The sequence below is a fragment of the Microchirus variegatus genome (assembly GCF_963457635.1).
Source record: "Microchirus variegatus genome assembly, chromosome: 6".
Lineage (NCBI taxonomy): Eukaryota > Metazoa > Chordata > Actinopteri > Pleuronectiformes > Soleidae > Microchirus > Microchirus variegatus.
The window spans coordinates 9,213,394-9,229,957 of NC_139807.1; the positions used below are offsets into that span (position 1 = coordinate 9,213,394).

Consider the following 16,564-nt stretch of genomic DNA (forward strand, 5'->3'; position numbering starts at 1 on the left):
GATTAATAATTTGCATCGTAAATGTGTTGTTTTATTTTGAAATTCTCCAACCCAATCCAAATTTGCTATTTGTAAAAGCAACCACAGTCGACCAAAGCGCTGTACAGAATAACAGATAAAAGACAGAAGCTCACACATATAATCCTATATATATATATATATATATATATATATATATATATATATATATAAAAGTTAGAAAATAATTTTCTAAGTAAAAGAAGCAATCTTAAGCTTTTACATCCATCGTACGCTAAACTGGGTTTTTACAAAACAGCACAAAGTGTCTTCAGCAAACAGATTTTTGTAGTAATTTAAGTCCTTTTACTCCCTGACAATCATCATTTCATCTAACCCAAACAACAAAAGTCCCTGAACGCAGCTAAAAACGCTGCTATTAATATTTGGTCACTGATGTAAGAAGAAGCAGGAATTGACAGCGGTAAAGAACGCAGGTATTTTCTCTCAGGAGCCGTCGTTGTTGTTGTGCCATAATAAGAACCTCTGCTGTGTCGAGAGCTGATTATGGCACAACGACGTCTCCTGACGGCACTTTGGAGATAACAGAGGGGAAAAGAAGAGGTAAATAAATAAAAACACTGACGCAGTATAAAAAAACACACAGAGAATCTGACACGTGATGTGTTAACTGTCAACTTGAGAACGAAGCAGGAGGAGGAAAAAGGCAGCACCTTGTTGTAAATCAATTTTTTTTATCACCAGAATTGATCCCCAGTGTTCAAGCAAATAACAGAGTGAAAGCAGCATTTTATAAAGAGAGGATCAATGTAAATGAAGACAAGAAACACCTCTTTTATCGTCGTTATTCTTTGCAGTCAGTTTGTATCATCATAATCACAGGTTTAAGACAAATTATTGTCTATTTCTGGTTTGTTTTTGTGCTCTTGCCAATCAGGAAATTGTATTTCTTTTTTAGAAGTGACTGGAAGGCAGAGATTAAGGTGGCAATTACTGCATCAGAACTGGAATTACTCTGGTTAAAAACCTTGTTATCATATCACACATACAAGCTGCTTTTTGCCTCTCTCTCTCACTCTCTTTCACAGCTGAGTATAACATTCACCGTTCTTGTACACTTTGGCGATTTCTTTAATCTGCTCGCCGGTCCTGGAGGCCAGGATCTCAATCAGCACCTCGTCGTTAGTCCCGGCTCCCTGGGAACACAAAACACAATAATATGTGAAATGAAACAACCAACCATGGACACCAGTGGCCGGGTGTTCTCATAGCAACCTTATCTCGTATCATTTATCCCAAACAGTGGTCTTAAAAAAAGAAAAATAGTGTGAGAAAAGAGGGAAAAAACACACTGATTAAGGAACAAATAGTAACTGAATTTAAATAAACAAATGAATAAAATGAGTGGGATGGCACTGTCAAGGTGTTTCATTTAATGGAAATGGAAATTAAAGTGCGTGTGTGTTATTGTTTTTAGAAAGGAAGGAAGGAGGAAAAAGTTCCATTAAAAGTGACCTTTAACATTTTCCTTTTTCCTCATGTTATGAGCCTTGAATTACTGAACGAAACCTGTGTTTTCAAAACAGGCAATGAAATAAGACAAATATTAAGATGCTTACAGAGTAAAAGCATTAAAAGAGTCAATTTAAACATTAAAACAGTTAAATACATTCAGAGACAATGTTAAATCGAAGTCTTTTACTGGTAATTTTAACATAAAAAAATTAAATCTTTTCTTTCTACATTGTATTTTTATTTTTTTCATTAATATTTATACTTATTATATCTATATTTTAGTATCTCTAAATGTTAATAATGCACAATTAAAACGCATGATTTACCATCTGTGCTGCTGTGAACATCACATCTTATCTTAGCACATTTGGACACAGTGCTGTGACGCACATCATTTCACACTTGAATTGAAATGGAGAAAAAATGTAATATTATATAGATCATTTTTCGAGGTGATACCAAAAACAGAAAACAGAAATTGAAAGTGGTTCCATCATTTATGTCTCCAGACTGAAAAAAAACATCATTAACCTCTGACCTCTTAAACAGACCTGACACTGATACAAATAAGATTCTTCACGACTGATGATTTCCATTATGGAGTTTCCTGTACTCTGATTTCAACCTGATATTAAATGGAACAACACAGTAATTGCACTTTAGATGGTATTTATTCAACAAGCAAGAAACACAAGTTTTCAATATGTTTTCATAAAGTAATGTTTCTTCCTGTTTTGATCCAATCTTCCACCAGTAATAATATGTAAATTGGCTCAGTTTGTGTGCAAGGAAACGTTGCGTGCGACATTTTTTTTTGTAGTATGAATCTTTTGTTTATCAAATGAACTGACTCATGTCCTTGCCATTGTTTGTCTTTGTCTTTGTCATTTTCCAGGCTGTCAGGGTCACACAAGAAGCTGCAGCTGATGAAAGCTTAGAGATGCAACAATGATTTTTATCTTTTTTTTAAAAAGGAAAATGATAAACAATGCTGTCTGATTTTAACGTCGTGACCACAAAGAGTTTCGTCAAACACGACCGGAGCAATGAGGTCCTGTAGATAATGTCCGTGTTAGCTTTTATTTAGAGACAGGATCCACTGAAACTGTATATAAGAACCGGACGCACAGTTTTCTGGTTGCAAAATAAACCAACACCTAGAGTAGCTCTTTTTCCTCCTGTCTGTTGTTCGTTATACTTTTTGTTGTTGTTGGAATGGTTAACGCAGCAGTTACAACATCACGTTTTACGTGGATCAGACGCGAGATGGCACCAAACCAGGAAGTCATGATCAGATTACGATGTATTGGATCAGAGTTTTCAGATTATTTTAATTCCACTCAGGCTTTTAATCCGATTATTGTGTCCATGTAAACATACCTACTGTCACCCTAAATAAAGATCCCACCTGTAGTGAAAATTCATAAAGCATGAGAGTGCTAGCAACCGGAAATATCGCCCCCTGGTGACTATTCAAGAACCTGTTTTAACTGACCCTGCAAACTGGAAAACAATGAGTGCTTTTTCTATGTGGCGACTCCTGTAGTCCTGTACTGTGGTGCTACTGGCTGCAGGTGTTGTTTTTACTCGCACTCAAGTAAATAAATCATGACCAGATTCTTCCCTGGTGTCTGAAATGATATCAGCGATTTATTTTTCCATTTCCAGTAAAACAAACTTAAAACCAAGCGCAGTAGAAAACTGTTTGCCCCTGACAGGTGACCTTAAATAACCCGGCCAGCATGACACCCGGGCCAGCCTCAGGCAGAATATTAGAAATGAAATACAACCCCCTAGTGGTTGGGTGGGGGAAATCTCACAAATAAAGCTAAGACCTGGCTCCGACAACAGTGGTTCTCAAACTTTTTTACACCAAATACCACCTGAGAAAATACTGAGCTCTCAAAGTAACACTATTATCACCATAACGTTAAAATACAGTGGGATAAATAGGTCGAGCAAAGGAGGCAGATTTATTCCAAATAAGATAATTTGCTCTCTCATAATCCTCTTCCTCACATATACTTCACACACTGCTATAGTGAGATTAGATTAAGATTGAGCGAGAGATAAGGTGACTCTGATGTTTCCCCAAGTACCACCAGAGGAAGCTCACTTTACCACTGCTGGTACACGTACCACAGTTTGAGAACCATGGGTCTCAGGGTAAGAACTAAAGAAAAAACTAAAGTCTGTCTTATGTGTAATTATCACATTTTTGTTTCTGTGTGACAGTGATGGATCAGCAGCCTTTAAGCTAAAAAGTAAAAGAGGCTACAGTAGAGATAATTTTCTCCTGCTTGATTTATTGTCATTTGAAAAGTTTATTATGGAGTTTAACCACCTTGTCGTATAAAAGTAGACGCTCATTTATTTTAGTTTTTTTCTCCTCTTTTTTTTCCCACAAAGACAAAAGCTAAAAGCTCGGAGGACGTGTGGAGTCTGCCTCCTCAGATAAACCGGCGTGGACACGTGTCAAACGGCTTATCAACATGAAACAGGTTGTTCTCCTGGCAGACATTTAAAGTCACAGGTTTGAAGTAGCAGCAACCAATAATGGCTGAGTTCCATTTATGAGTTCCAGTGCCTGCTGGTTTTATTGGAAACGGAAGAAAGGTGAAATGTCTGCCATGAGAAAGTAAGTCTGTGTAGGACGTACTTTCGGACTAAAACATTCATCCGTCATACCTTGATGGCCTTGTGCAGCTGAGTGGCGTCGTATAAGATGGGCGGGGTCATCAGGGCCACGATCAGACACTCGAACAGGCCGCCGATCTCCGATTTCAGCGCGCTGACCAAGTCCTGCGTCCAAATGAGGATTCATGACAAGAGGAAGAGAAAAACAATAGTAATTGAGTTTGTCTTTGCATCGTTTACATCATGAGCGATTATACATTTCATTCGTTTTTGCGATGAGTGAACATGAAATGCAAAGATTTATTCCCGTTATTTTCATACGACTTTTACATGCTCTGACACCCTGAGGAACCAGAAAGACCGGCGTTGTGGAGTCAATTCATGAAGCCTTTCATTTTCATGAGCTACTTATCCAAGTAGATTTAATGTAAATCATACCAGGATCTGTCAAATGTAGAGTTTTACATTAGATGTATTTCTGTGTGACGTGGATCAAAAATGAGTCAGAGAATATGTGAAAAAAGAAAAAAGAGGACGATCAGGTTCCCTGTGTCAGAGAGAGCTGAGGTGTTATATAACGTTTCAAAGCATCTTTGTCATTTTAAGAGGAATTTGTCGACGACCATTAGAAGAGATGACATTTCCTTAAAGGTTCAGTGAGTAACAGTTAATGACATCTAATGGTCTCCTCCTCCTCCTCCTTCGGGAACTAAACTGGCCCTTTTCATACCAGAAAGGTTGTCGTTTGAATGTGTTTATGTAATAACCCTCCACTTTAAAATGCAATTGTCCACATGAACATGACAGACAACAGCCTCTGTAACACCATTATTTCCTAAAGTAAGTGATTATGCATAATTCAAATCTATTAGACCATCTGTTGTAAAAAAAACAACAACAAAAAAAAACAACAGAGAAGAGAATTCTTTCTAAAACTTTAAAACAAAAATATTATTGTCTTCTTCTCTGAGAAAACAGAACTTAACCAAGCATAACATTCAACCACCAAAACTAAATGTTTCTGCTCAGGAATGCAAGTAAATAACGATAATGGAGAACAATTATAGATATATTTTAGCATTAAAATTATAATTTTGGTTCAAGAGCTTCTACATAGTGATTTATTAGCCATTACAGAAACATAGAAAATGATTTTGATAATTACCAATTAGCTGTTAATGTAGTGCAGCTGTGGCTTTGGGTGGTGGTCTAATCAAACTGTTTATGTGATAAATCACATTTCATCCAATAAAGACTTTTTAGTAGTCCTGGGCACGTTAACGCAGCGCGCGTGACGTCATGTTTACGTGACTCCCAATTGTTAAAATGAGTCTCTAAAGTAACACAGAGTCCAGGCACCGTTTACCAGTTAGCTGCGCTAGCTCCTTTAGCACAGTTAGCGTGCGTACAGTAGAACTGGAGCTGTCTGTTTATTAAATGAAAAGAGCAGCGCTACAAATAACTAGCGTACCTGTGTACTGCGTATGTGTGCCTCTGTTTTTAAAGTTTAGCGTTACTTTAGAGACTCATTTTAATAAATCGAGAGTCACGTAAACATGACGTCACACTCGTCTTTTCCCGGTCAGTCTACATGGAAACGCGCCACGCGTTAAAGCCGGTAGCGCTGGTAGCGCCGGTAACTCCGTTAACGTGTCCAGCACTACTTTTTAGATTTTACACACTGGATTTGCAGCCAATCAAATTCCACAGCTGAGTGCTTGATTTATGCATGAAGTTAATCACATACAGTATAACTCTTACAATAAGACCTGATGGATTGACACAAAGATAACGGCTAATTATTGCTATTTTATATCACTGCTAAAAATGTGAAATTAATGCTAAGTTTGACTCAACAAGAAGATGAAAAAACCACATTTTTTAAAGCCTAAATATGTGACCTATAAATACACCCCCCCGGGATGTCCATATAAGGAGTTGTGTATTATTCCCAGGCAATTTGTCATGGGTGCTGGAGCTCTAACAATTAACATGCAGTAAATTATAAAAAACTAGATATTGAAAGTTATCCTGTAAAAATGTATCATTTATGGTTAAAATAAGCATGTGTTAAAGGGTTAATACACAGACAAGTCCAACAAGCTACTGCTTAACCAGTCCTTTAACAGAAAACCATCACAACACACGATCCATCTCTCTTCTGTTCTCCATCTTCCTGTGTAATTCCCCACCACCACCATAACCCCATCTGTTAAAAGACAATCAAATCAAATCCCCGCGAGAGTCCTGTCGTCGACATGCGGAAGCAGACAGTCAGTCATAAAAATGAAAAGAACTGTGAACACGGGGGAATATAGACTCTAAAGAGATGCCACCATTGCACTGACAGATGTCACTTGTAACTTTCTTTTTTTTCTCCTCACACCTGCTCTGGGTTTCACGTGTTACTGCAAATGAGTAGTTTTAGAACGTGTCTCATTATATTTTACGGCCCGGCAACAAAAGCTCACTGAAACGGCGATAAAAGCAAATGGGGCTCGTTCTGTGCCTCGTTTTTTTGATAAAAACACAGTGATATTCACAGACACCCCCCCCCTTTCATGATTTCTCATATGATCTCCCGAACTGCGTCATCTATTTATACTGCAGGCGGCAATTTCATTTGCCAAAGTGTTCTTTTTTTTCCCCTGCAAAACCTCACACTGAGCAAATTAACTTGGTGCTTTCACTCCACAGGTGGTCATAAAATAACTAGGCAGCGTGATGGAACATTAAGGGCTGATGACAGTAAAAAAAAAAAATGCCTCGAAGTAGAAGCTAACTGCTAATGCTGCTCTCTGGGAGACTGCTCTTCCTGCATCTGCAGACAAATGACACCTGTGAGTAATGTATTCATATAATACGACATTATTAGATTTTAAATATTGATGCAAGCCTGATTTGGCATCGTGCCACTCACTGAGGGGTGGAGGTGGGGGGGGGGGGGGGGGTAGTTTCAGCTGCAGTGGCTAAGGACGACAAGATGTGAGAACTTAAGTTAACTTTAACTTAAGTCAAATAGGAGCACAGCAGCCATGTTGACAGAATGATGGTTGAGTTTACTGTGACTGTCCTGATTTACAGGTCGTTAACCCGCAGTGCTCACGCGGTGCCAAATCTGTGCCACAGGTGCACAGTTGGTATAAATTGCCATTGGAATAATACACAACTCCTTAGGAGCATGTGTTTATAGGTCACATCTTCAGGCTTTACTAAATGTGTGTCTTTATTTAGTCTTACGATGTTGTTGAGTCAAAGTTGGGATTCGTTTCGTATCGCAACTGGTGAGTCGTGAGGAGTAGTTGTGCAGAAGTCACAAATAGTGTTTTTATTTCATTTTTTTTTATTAAAACGAGCCAAGCGAACTTTGAAATGTGATGTTTTTCCAAATTTCACAAATTCAATCCAATTTAAAAGAAATTTCAGCATTTTTTGCTCAGGTGTGTTTATGTGGTTGGTGAAATAAAAAATCATGTCATCAGATTGCCTATAGGTTGTTGATATAAGACACTTTAAATGATGTCTGACTTAAAAGTATAGGGATGGGTATGTAAAATCTATATATCGAATTCTTCACTATGCATACAGTAAAAAAAAAAGAAAATAAATAGTATTGGTATACTCGAGTTTGTGAGTATCTATTGGTTATTGTATTGGTTTCTACTAAAAACATTTATTATAGATACTCTTAAATATTCTTAGTTAATCAGTTATGACCAAACCATTTCACGTCACCCCATTGGCTGTGTACATAAAGATGGACGATGTGTAATTCTTCGTGAACAAAAAAAGTAAGCTAAACTTTTCTGGAAAATATGGTCTACCGTCTTATGTCGGTGACGCCATTTTAGTCAGACAAAGTGTGAGCAGTCGTGATTTCAAGGTAACACACATACTGTACTCCTGCCCACTCAAATTACGAGTCATCGTCAGCTGTCAGTCTGATAACAAACAAGAAATAAAAAAGCATATTATCAGAATCCTTCAACCTACATCATTCTACAAAAAAGTACATACTATAGAGAAAGCTGGGTTTGTGACAGCCAGCCACCAGGGGGCAGTTTTGGGAGATGTCATGACATCTATATTTTTAATCGTTCTAGAGCTGAACGATATTGGGAAGTATTGTCTTCCAGAGCATTTTAGGAAAAGGTTAGAGAAAGCACTTTGAGAGACAAAAGTCTCAGAGTTTCCCACAAAAGCATTATTCCCCATCAATCGTATGCTTCAGTCTTCATTTTGTGTCGTTTCAATCCAAGTTATGAATTAAAATTCGCCTGCCTCTCAAGGTTGTAACACGGTTAAATCTGTGCCAAAATCTAATCACTTCTTTGTCAGACCATAACCGTCATGCCCGGCAAATTGAATCAAAAACCCTAACGCTGCTGCTCACATATGAGCAAACAAACAAACGCAACCAAAAGCACAAGCATCCTTGGCGAAGGCAATAAACTTGAAGAACAGACCTCTGAGTCACGTATAAGTGCTCTCATACTGAGCGTCGTTCAGGTTCATGTTTGGGAGCGAGGGAGACGCAGGCGCCGATATGACCAGCTCTAAAACGTCCATCAGTGAGTGCTGTGCTGGTTGAGCTTAATGTTTCATTCCCACTGGCCCATTCTGTCCTTACCTTTCCATAGGTCTGTTTGTATTCCTCCTTAATTTGCTGGCGTTGATCGTTGCTTCGCGCCGACAGGAGCATCAAGATGGCGTCTTCATCCGTACCTGAACCACACATCAGATGAGCATTAACTTATGAAACACGTTTCATTTAAAAATTGTCATAAACAAAGATGCTTATAAAAGGAAATATAGTGTGGGATAAATAACGTGATAAATAATAACTGACAGCTTATATATATATAATATACAGTGACTTGACCCCTGAGAGAAGATTAGGCCAGTGATCTTTTAATCAATATCTTCTGAAAAGACTCCAGCACATCTGAAAATGACGGCTCAAGAGCAGCAGGTGACCTTCACAGTTATATTATTTCAATATAATAGCATAAACACAGGAAAAACAATAATAAACAATAATAAAACTTGCATTTGCACCAGGTACCAGTGAGAAAATAAATGAAAAACAAATCCACTTTAAAGTCTTCACAGAAATGACAATGTGTTAATAATAGTGCTGGGCCATTAGCGGCGTTACTGGCGCTAATGCATGACGCGTTTCCATGACAACTGACCGGAAAAAGACGCGTGCGACGTCATGTTTACGACTCCCGCTTGTTAAAATTAGTCTCTAAAGTAACGCTAAACAAAGGCACACATACTACAGGTATGCTGGTTATTTGTAGCGCACGCTCCAGTTGGACTGTAGGCGCGCTAACGACGCTAAAGACGCTAACGCAGCTAACGGAGCTAACAGAGCTAACGGAGATAACGGAGATAACGGAGATAACGGAGATAACGGAGCTAACTGGTAAACAGTGCCTGGACTCCACACTAAAAACTTTAGCGTTACTTTAGAGCAGGGGTCACCAACGTGGTGCCCGCGGGCACCTGGTAGCCCGCAGGCAGCCAATACAGTGCCCGCGGGCTCACTTTACTTCACCTCACTTGCATGTCTCCGTATGATCGCTCAGTAAAATATGTTTGATATTGTTTATAAAAACTGATAATCGTTAGGAGTAAGCACTGGAATGAATGTGTATGCAGTTGAATGCATAATATTACTCATTTAAATGGTAAACAAACAAAAAAATATTATATGGTAGCCCTCCATATTATTTTTTACCCTTAAGGTAGCTCTCTGTCTCAAAAAGGTTGGTGCCCCCTGCTTTAGAGACTCATTTTAACAACCAGGAGGCACGTAAACATGACGTCACGCATCTTTTTGCGGTCAGTCGTCGTGGAAACGCGTCATGCCTTAACATTAATGGCGTTAGTTAATAATATGTTTGGTTTTACCTGAGTGTCATGTGGAACTATTGTTTTCACTTGTGTTTCCCTATAATTGTTTGTGTGGGTGCACCTGTACGTCTCTATGAAAATGTTAGTTTAGCAGCTCAGCGTTTGTCTTAGCTGTGCAATGATGACTCCTCCCACGTTGAGTAGGTACTATTTTTGTGTTTTGGAAAACTGACCTTAACCGTTCTGCTTCTTGCATCAGGTAAGAGATGAGACAATAGAGTTCCAATTGTATTTTCAGTGACATATTAGACCTTAAATAAATGTCAATAATCAATAACATTCCAAGGTTTTCTTGCATATCTTCACAAACACAGCACTTTCTTTCCTCTCTCTGTAAATGTAATGTTTTGTGTGTGATCTGCTGAACTTGTTTGTGTACATGTGACGCCTGCTGCCCGAGTTTTTCCTCCCTCGATGTGAGGGTCTAAGGACAAATGCAGTGTAATTAAACTCATCGTTATCCACATTTACATCTATTTTGCACAACAAAATTAATACCATGTTCCATATAAATCATCTTTGAGTGAATATAAAGTCATGTTCCTTTATTTATTTATTTATTTATTTATTATCACCTGTTTATATTTACACGCATTAACATTTTTAATTGCAAGTTTATTTCCAAGATGTCAAACTGTTTTAACCTTTCAGATTAATGACTGACTCACTCGCTCGCTCACTGCTGCTGCGTTTGTTTAAATGGTTTGCGGCGGTGACTCAGTATAAGTGCTCATTAATGTGTTTGTGGGGGAAAAAAAACATTTTGAGGAAATAACTGTGACGCATGGTTGGAGGTTTTGTTTTGTCGAGTTTTGACTTTGAGACTTTGCGAGACTTCAGTTCTCCTCTAATTAGTAGACCAAACACAGAGAATAAAAAGCACAATTATTTCCTAAACTCAGAACAACTTCACTTGTCCTGAAAACGAAACAACAAAAAAAGGTTTTTTTTTTCTGACAGCTGTGTCGTTATTGGGTTTTATGTTTGAAAGCTATGGAAAAAGAAACATTTTTAAACTTTAACGACTCTTCAATAAGCCACATTTGTCACTTAGGGTAAAAGTGAATGGATTTTCTTCATAAGTTATTCAGTGAAGTTACAGACATTATTAATGACGTTAATGGCTAAAAGCAGAGAAATTGCTTAGAAAACAAAACAAAAAAAAAAGTTTGTGTTCAGTTCAGTGACTGATAGCCAGAGAATGGAATTAAATTTTAAACATAAACATTTGCATTTGCACTACTTGTGTGTCTCTGCTTTTCTACCCAGACAGATTTATGGTGTCGTCTGAATATTTTTCAATTAAAAAAGTGCATAAAGGAAGAAAAATGAGCACATATAAGATTGATTTGTAATGTGTCTCCTTGGTTTTTTAATGATAGTGTTGCTATCAATCATTTTTCCCACACATTTTTGTGAAGTAACAGGATTGACAAATGAGTCAGGGGCAGGTAAACTAATGTGCAAAACAAACCTACCTACAAAAGCCTGTTTTGGTTGTGTCTTTCTTTATTAATGATGTGTTGGAGTGTGACTATGTAAATACAAATATCACTTGCATTCAATTTAAAGGCGCCATATGTAAGAATGTGGCCAAAAACGGTCACTACACTCAAATTCAAAATACAGAGGTCTTTAAGGTTTCGTTTTCTCCGCCATTGTAGCTCAGACGCAACTGGCAACCCGTGGTTGCTCGGCAGCTGAGACTCTTCTGACTGTAATGATTGGTAGACGGCGGTAGGTGGCGCCACATGCCAAAACATGATTTGCAGTGAGCAAAATATATATTTTTAATGCAAATATCTTAGCTGTACTGTTGTGAATTCAGTATGTTTTATGAATATTATTCCTGAGTGTCTCTGACATATTATGAGGATTTTATGGCCAGTTGCTGTAGATTTAGTACCTAATGCACCTTTAAATAATAAAATGTTCGGAAAAGGTTGCTGGTTCCTCACCAGCAGCCGCCCTCAGAACAAACACAAACATCACAACATCTTCAATTTACAAGGGAGCCACACGTGTATTTGAAAACTGACCGATTCCTTTCATGGCTTTATGGAGGAACTCAGCATCTTGTTTGGCGTCGAATTTGGTGAAGGGTCTCACGCTGCCTCTGTACGCCTGTGGAAACACGGCAACACACAGACATAAAGATCATGCAACAGGTGAGCGTTGGTGTTTTCATTTCTCTTTTATATCCACGTGAGTGTCGCCGAGGGCGCTGGTGCCAATCCCAGCAGACAAAGGGAGAAAGGCGGAGTACACCCTGGACAAACAAGCATCCCCTCTCACACTCATGGTCAATTTAGAGTGTCCAATTTGTTGAATCCTGGAAACCGGAGAAAACCCCACGCACACACAGGGAGAACATGGAAACTCCACGCAGAAAAGCTCTTGTTCCGACCAGGTCACGAACCCGGGTCGTCTTGCTGAAAAGGCAAAAAGTGCTAACCACTACGCCGACTGTGTGGCTAGTGTTGTAATGGAACAAAGTACAAATACTTTGTTATTCACGTATCTGTGCTTTACGATGTTATTTATATTTCTAGCAACTTTTACTGCACTCCATTTCCTCTATCTTTGCTACTTGTTTACTACCAAATAAAATCAGAAGAAGAAGAGTTGGTATTATGGTCTGTATTTATATAGAGCTTTTCTAGACTATACACTATACTATACAGTTTTCACTCATTCACACATCTTTCAAGGACACATATAGAGTAGCAGAGTCAGGAATTGGAGATATGTTTCTTCAAATAAATAAGTCAAATGTGTATATCGAAACTGTCTGTCTGTCACACAGAGTGAGTGGAGCTGCTGCGTCGTGTCATGCAGATCATTTTTTAAAAAGTGTGCTGTATCTGAGCTCATTGTCTGTCAAAATTTCATTTGAAGGAAAAAAAAAAGGCTCATTCAGCCTCGATAAACTTGTTTCACACTCTACGCAGGTGGGAGAGGTAAAAGAATATTGTCTCCCGCTCCACTGCCTCTCAGCCAAACTTTCTCTTCATTACTTCTTTTGTTGGTCATCTGTTTCCACGCACTCAGACTATAGTCTGCGTGTTATGATGTATTCAGCAGAATTACAGCCTGTTCCTGCAACATGACGATGTTTACCGTGAAGTGTCAGAGTCTCCATCCTGCCTACATGAAAATGGCATTAAATTTGACACCGCATCTCTTTGGAGACAAACACAATGTGAAGCCAATCATCAGATATTTTTAAACTCCCATTCATTACTAGGATGTGAATCATGAACATTTTGTTCGTTTAATCCGCTGTCTTTTATTGGAGTTCTTTGTCTGCAGAGCTAGTGATTGCCAAAATGTCAAAGTGGCTCTCACCATGGTAATTTTGTGGCTCTACGGATGTTAATGCCAGTTGTTGCTGCTTTTCAGGGAATCATCTACGACATGTTGAGGAATGTCACTCTAAACCAGGGATGTCAAACGTACAGCCTGTGGGCCAGAACCAGCCTGCAGGATGAATTTGTTCAAATCCTTTATTTTTTAGTCCCAGACATGATGTGACTAAATGTTTGTGCCTGTGTAGATCCACTGTGAGCTGGTGAAAGGCATAATATTGTTGAAATTGCACTTGTTTTTCTCAAGAAATGTCATGTTTTGTAAAAAGAGATACTTAATTTAATAATTGTAAAACAAAGGGTGAAACATGTCATATTATGCTATTATTTTACTGGTCCAGTTCACTTGAGATCAAACTGTACTGTATGTGAGCCCTGAACAAAAATTTGTTTTACACCCCTGAACTATACTTTATGGTCTAACTAGCAGTAGGCTAGCTGAGTTGGTCCAAAATGAATACATTTCTACACAAGTGCCACGTAATTTTAAATATTCCCCAGAGGATAAATCAGCTGCCAACTGAATTTTGAATTTTTGCTCTACTGCTGTCCTAAAGTGAACATTTTCTGGGTTAGCATAACTAGCAGCTGGAATTTCAAGAAATCTAATAGATATACATACACTATATATATCTATATATACACAGTCCGGAAGAGGATCAATACATTTACTTAGCTAATATTCCTGCTTTTAATCAAGCACCCAGTCATCAATTTGACTTTGGTTTGTGACCATATTTCTACAAAACTATCAAATGTACCGTTGTGCTACTAGCAGGCTAAATTGAGCATGCTGGTGTTAGCATGCAGCTGTGCTTTACTGATTTAGTGCTAATTAACATAATGATAACACATTAGTAGGCTGGTGTTAACATTTAGCTGAGCTTCACCTTGTATTTACACGTAATTATTTAATGCTAACACTAGCAGGCTAAAATAAGTGCGCTGCTATGCAAATATGCGCTTTTATAAGTTTCCTGAAATGAATATAGTGTAAATACACAAATGGAAATTACTGACATGGCATACATTTGGCTTGACTACAGCCTCGCAAAGTCAATAACATGGCTGTAAACTCAGTAATATTAGTGAAATAATGCTTTTATTCATACATTTATTCAAGTAATTATACGCTTTCCATCATGGATGATAATGATTTGTTCATTATTTTAGAAGTGGAGTCAGTGGTGTAAGTTAATGTTCATCTTTAAAGCAATTCTCTTTCTTTTTTTTCACCCAGAACAACATTCAGCCACATTAGGGCACATTGTCTCCAAGTTCTCCTTGTGATGAAATTGTAACCCAGCAGGGATACAATAGGCACTCAGGCCCACAGTTTCCATTCACGTGGTAATACAATAAGGTCCAAATTAGACGACCATGCCCAACTGAAAATTAGTGCTTAAATCCACTTATCCTCATCAGACACTCGGAGTTCTTTCAAAAAGCCAGAACGGATCAAATCAAATCAAGTATATTTAAAATGCAGCTTTCTCCCATTCTTTTTCTGTCACGGTAAATGTGACTCTACCGCACCGATTAGTACGTGTATGTTTTAATGATGAGAAGATCATGACAGAAAGTCTTTTCTAAGGATCATGTAGGAGTCAAGAGTATCCAGTCGTGACCACGGGTGCAGAAGAGGATCTCGGTGTGATGACGGTTCAATTGCAGTTACGGGGAAATCATTGTTAATAGGGTTACATGCATGTGCCGAAAGCTGTTCCTGCAGTACCATTGTCACTGAGGCTTGAAAGAGGCAGTGACCTTTTCACGAGTCAAAAGACGCTTCATTACACAAACGCAGGTTAGTTCTGGTGCTGTGGCTAAAACACACTGGGTGCAAAACTAAAATACATTTAAAACATTTAGCATAATTTGAGTTTCAAAGAAGACTCACCATCCTTTTGCCGCTGCAAGACAAGTGTTGAAGACTGAAAAAGAGTAGAAAATGTTTTTTTTAAAGTTAGTATGAGGTTGTTTTATATTCTGCTGTTGCTGTTGTTGTTGTTCTTACCACCTGTTGAGTGTGTTGTTCTCCTCAGAGGTGATGCTCAGTCCAGGTGGAGGCTTTCTGTTTTCTATCCTCCTCCGGGCGCTTGTCGAGGCTATAGTGTCACAGGGGGGAAACCTGAGAGGACACACTTCCTCGTCCATATGCAGTGTTATCTTTCACTCAGTCATAAAGGAGATCATGACCTCGTGTATCCAGTTACCTTAGTGTGGGTTAAATGGCTCTCCACATTTAAATGTACCTGGATTACACCAAATTGCAGTGGTGAACATTTATTTCATGTTCAATATATGTGTCTTACAGTTGATTATACATCTTTAGATCCTTAAAGTTTTAGATGAGCATTAACCCCTTAGCAAATGATAATTCAACATGCCCATTATTTGTCAGGGTCTTACTGATCTTTTTTTTTTTTTTTTTCTTGTACAATAAAGTCTCATTATTTTATTATTATTCTTTTTTCTAAACAAAAAGCCTTTCATGAAAAGCTGTTATCAAATACAGACAATTAGCATTCACACTTTAACGGATGACGACAATTAAACCACATGAAAATTGTTCTATATTGTTTTCAGGCTTGCAACTTAGCTTATACGAACTATTAGTGTATTGCATAACGGTAGCTCTCCAATATAAAGTCTAAATTTATCCATGTCGATTTTAATTACTGAGCCTAAATGTCATATATAAGCCAATTATTTGCCATCATTAATAACATCAGTCTTTATTTACTTGTCATTTGACTTAATAAATGAATGTTCACATATTAATGAGTTAATTTTTCATGATGTAATTTTCTTTTTTTAATTAGTTGTCCCCTTCCCCATTTGCTCTCCATGTCACTCACGCTATGCTCTCAGAGGTCTTCTTTTAGTGTGTGTGTGTGTGTGTGTGTGTGTGTGTGTGTGTGTGTGTGTGTGTGTGTGTGTGTGTGTGTGAGTGTGTGTGTGTGTGTGTGTGTGTGTGTGTGTGTGTGTGTGTGTGTGTGTGTGTGTGTGTGTGTGTGTGCGTGCGTGCGTGTGTGTGTGTTGTTATGGCCAACAGAAGGTGCTTGATGTCATAGTGAAGCTCCGAGGTGCAGCTCACATATCACCAGCTCAGTCCTCGTCCCTGCAAACCTTAATTAAAG

At 38.3% G+C, this 16,564-nt stretch overlaps 1 protein-coding gene across 1 annotated transcript in view; it reads right to left on the reverse strand.

Moving 5' to 3' along the window:
- The window catches only part of anxa5a (annexin A5a), a gene marked incomplete at its 3' end in the record, with an annotated part of 27,992 nt that extends 15,821 nt beyond the window's left edge, over positions 1-12,171 (reverse strand). Inside the window, exons 1-4 of the mRNA XM_083890763.1 lie at positions 12,093-12,171; positions 8,762-8,856; positions 4,183-4,296; positions 1,085-1,175 (exon numbers count right to left, since the gene is read on the reverse strand). Coding sequence (XP_083746889.1) covers positions 1,085-1,175; positions 4,183-4,296; positions 8,762-8,856; positions 12,093-12,105 — 313 coding nt within the window. The 5' untranslated portion in view covers positions 12,106-12,171. The remainder of the gene's footprint in view (positions 1-1,084; positions 1,176-4,182; positions 4,297-8,761; positions 8,857-12,092) is intronic.
- Between the last annotated feature and the right edge of the window lie 4,393 nt (positions 12,172-16,564).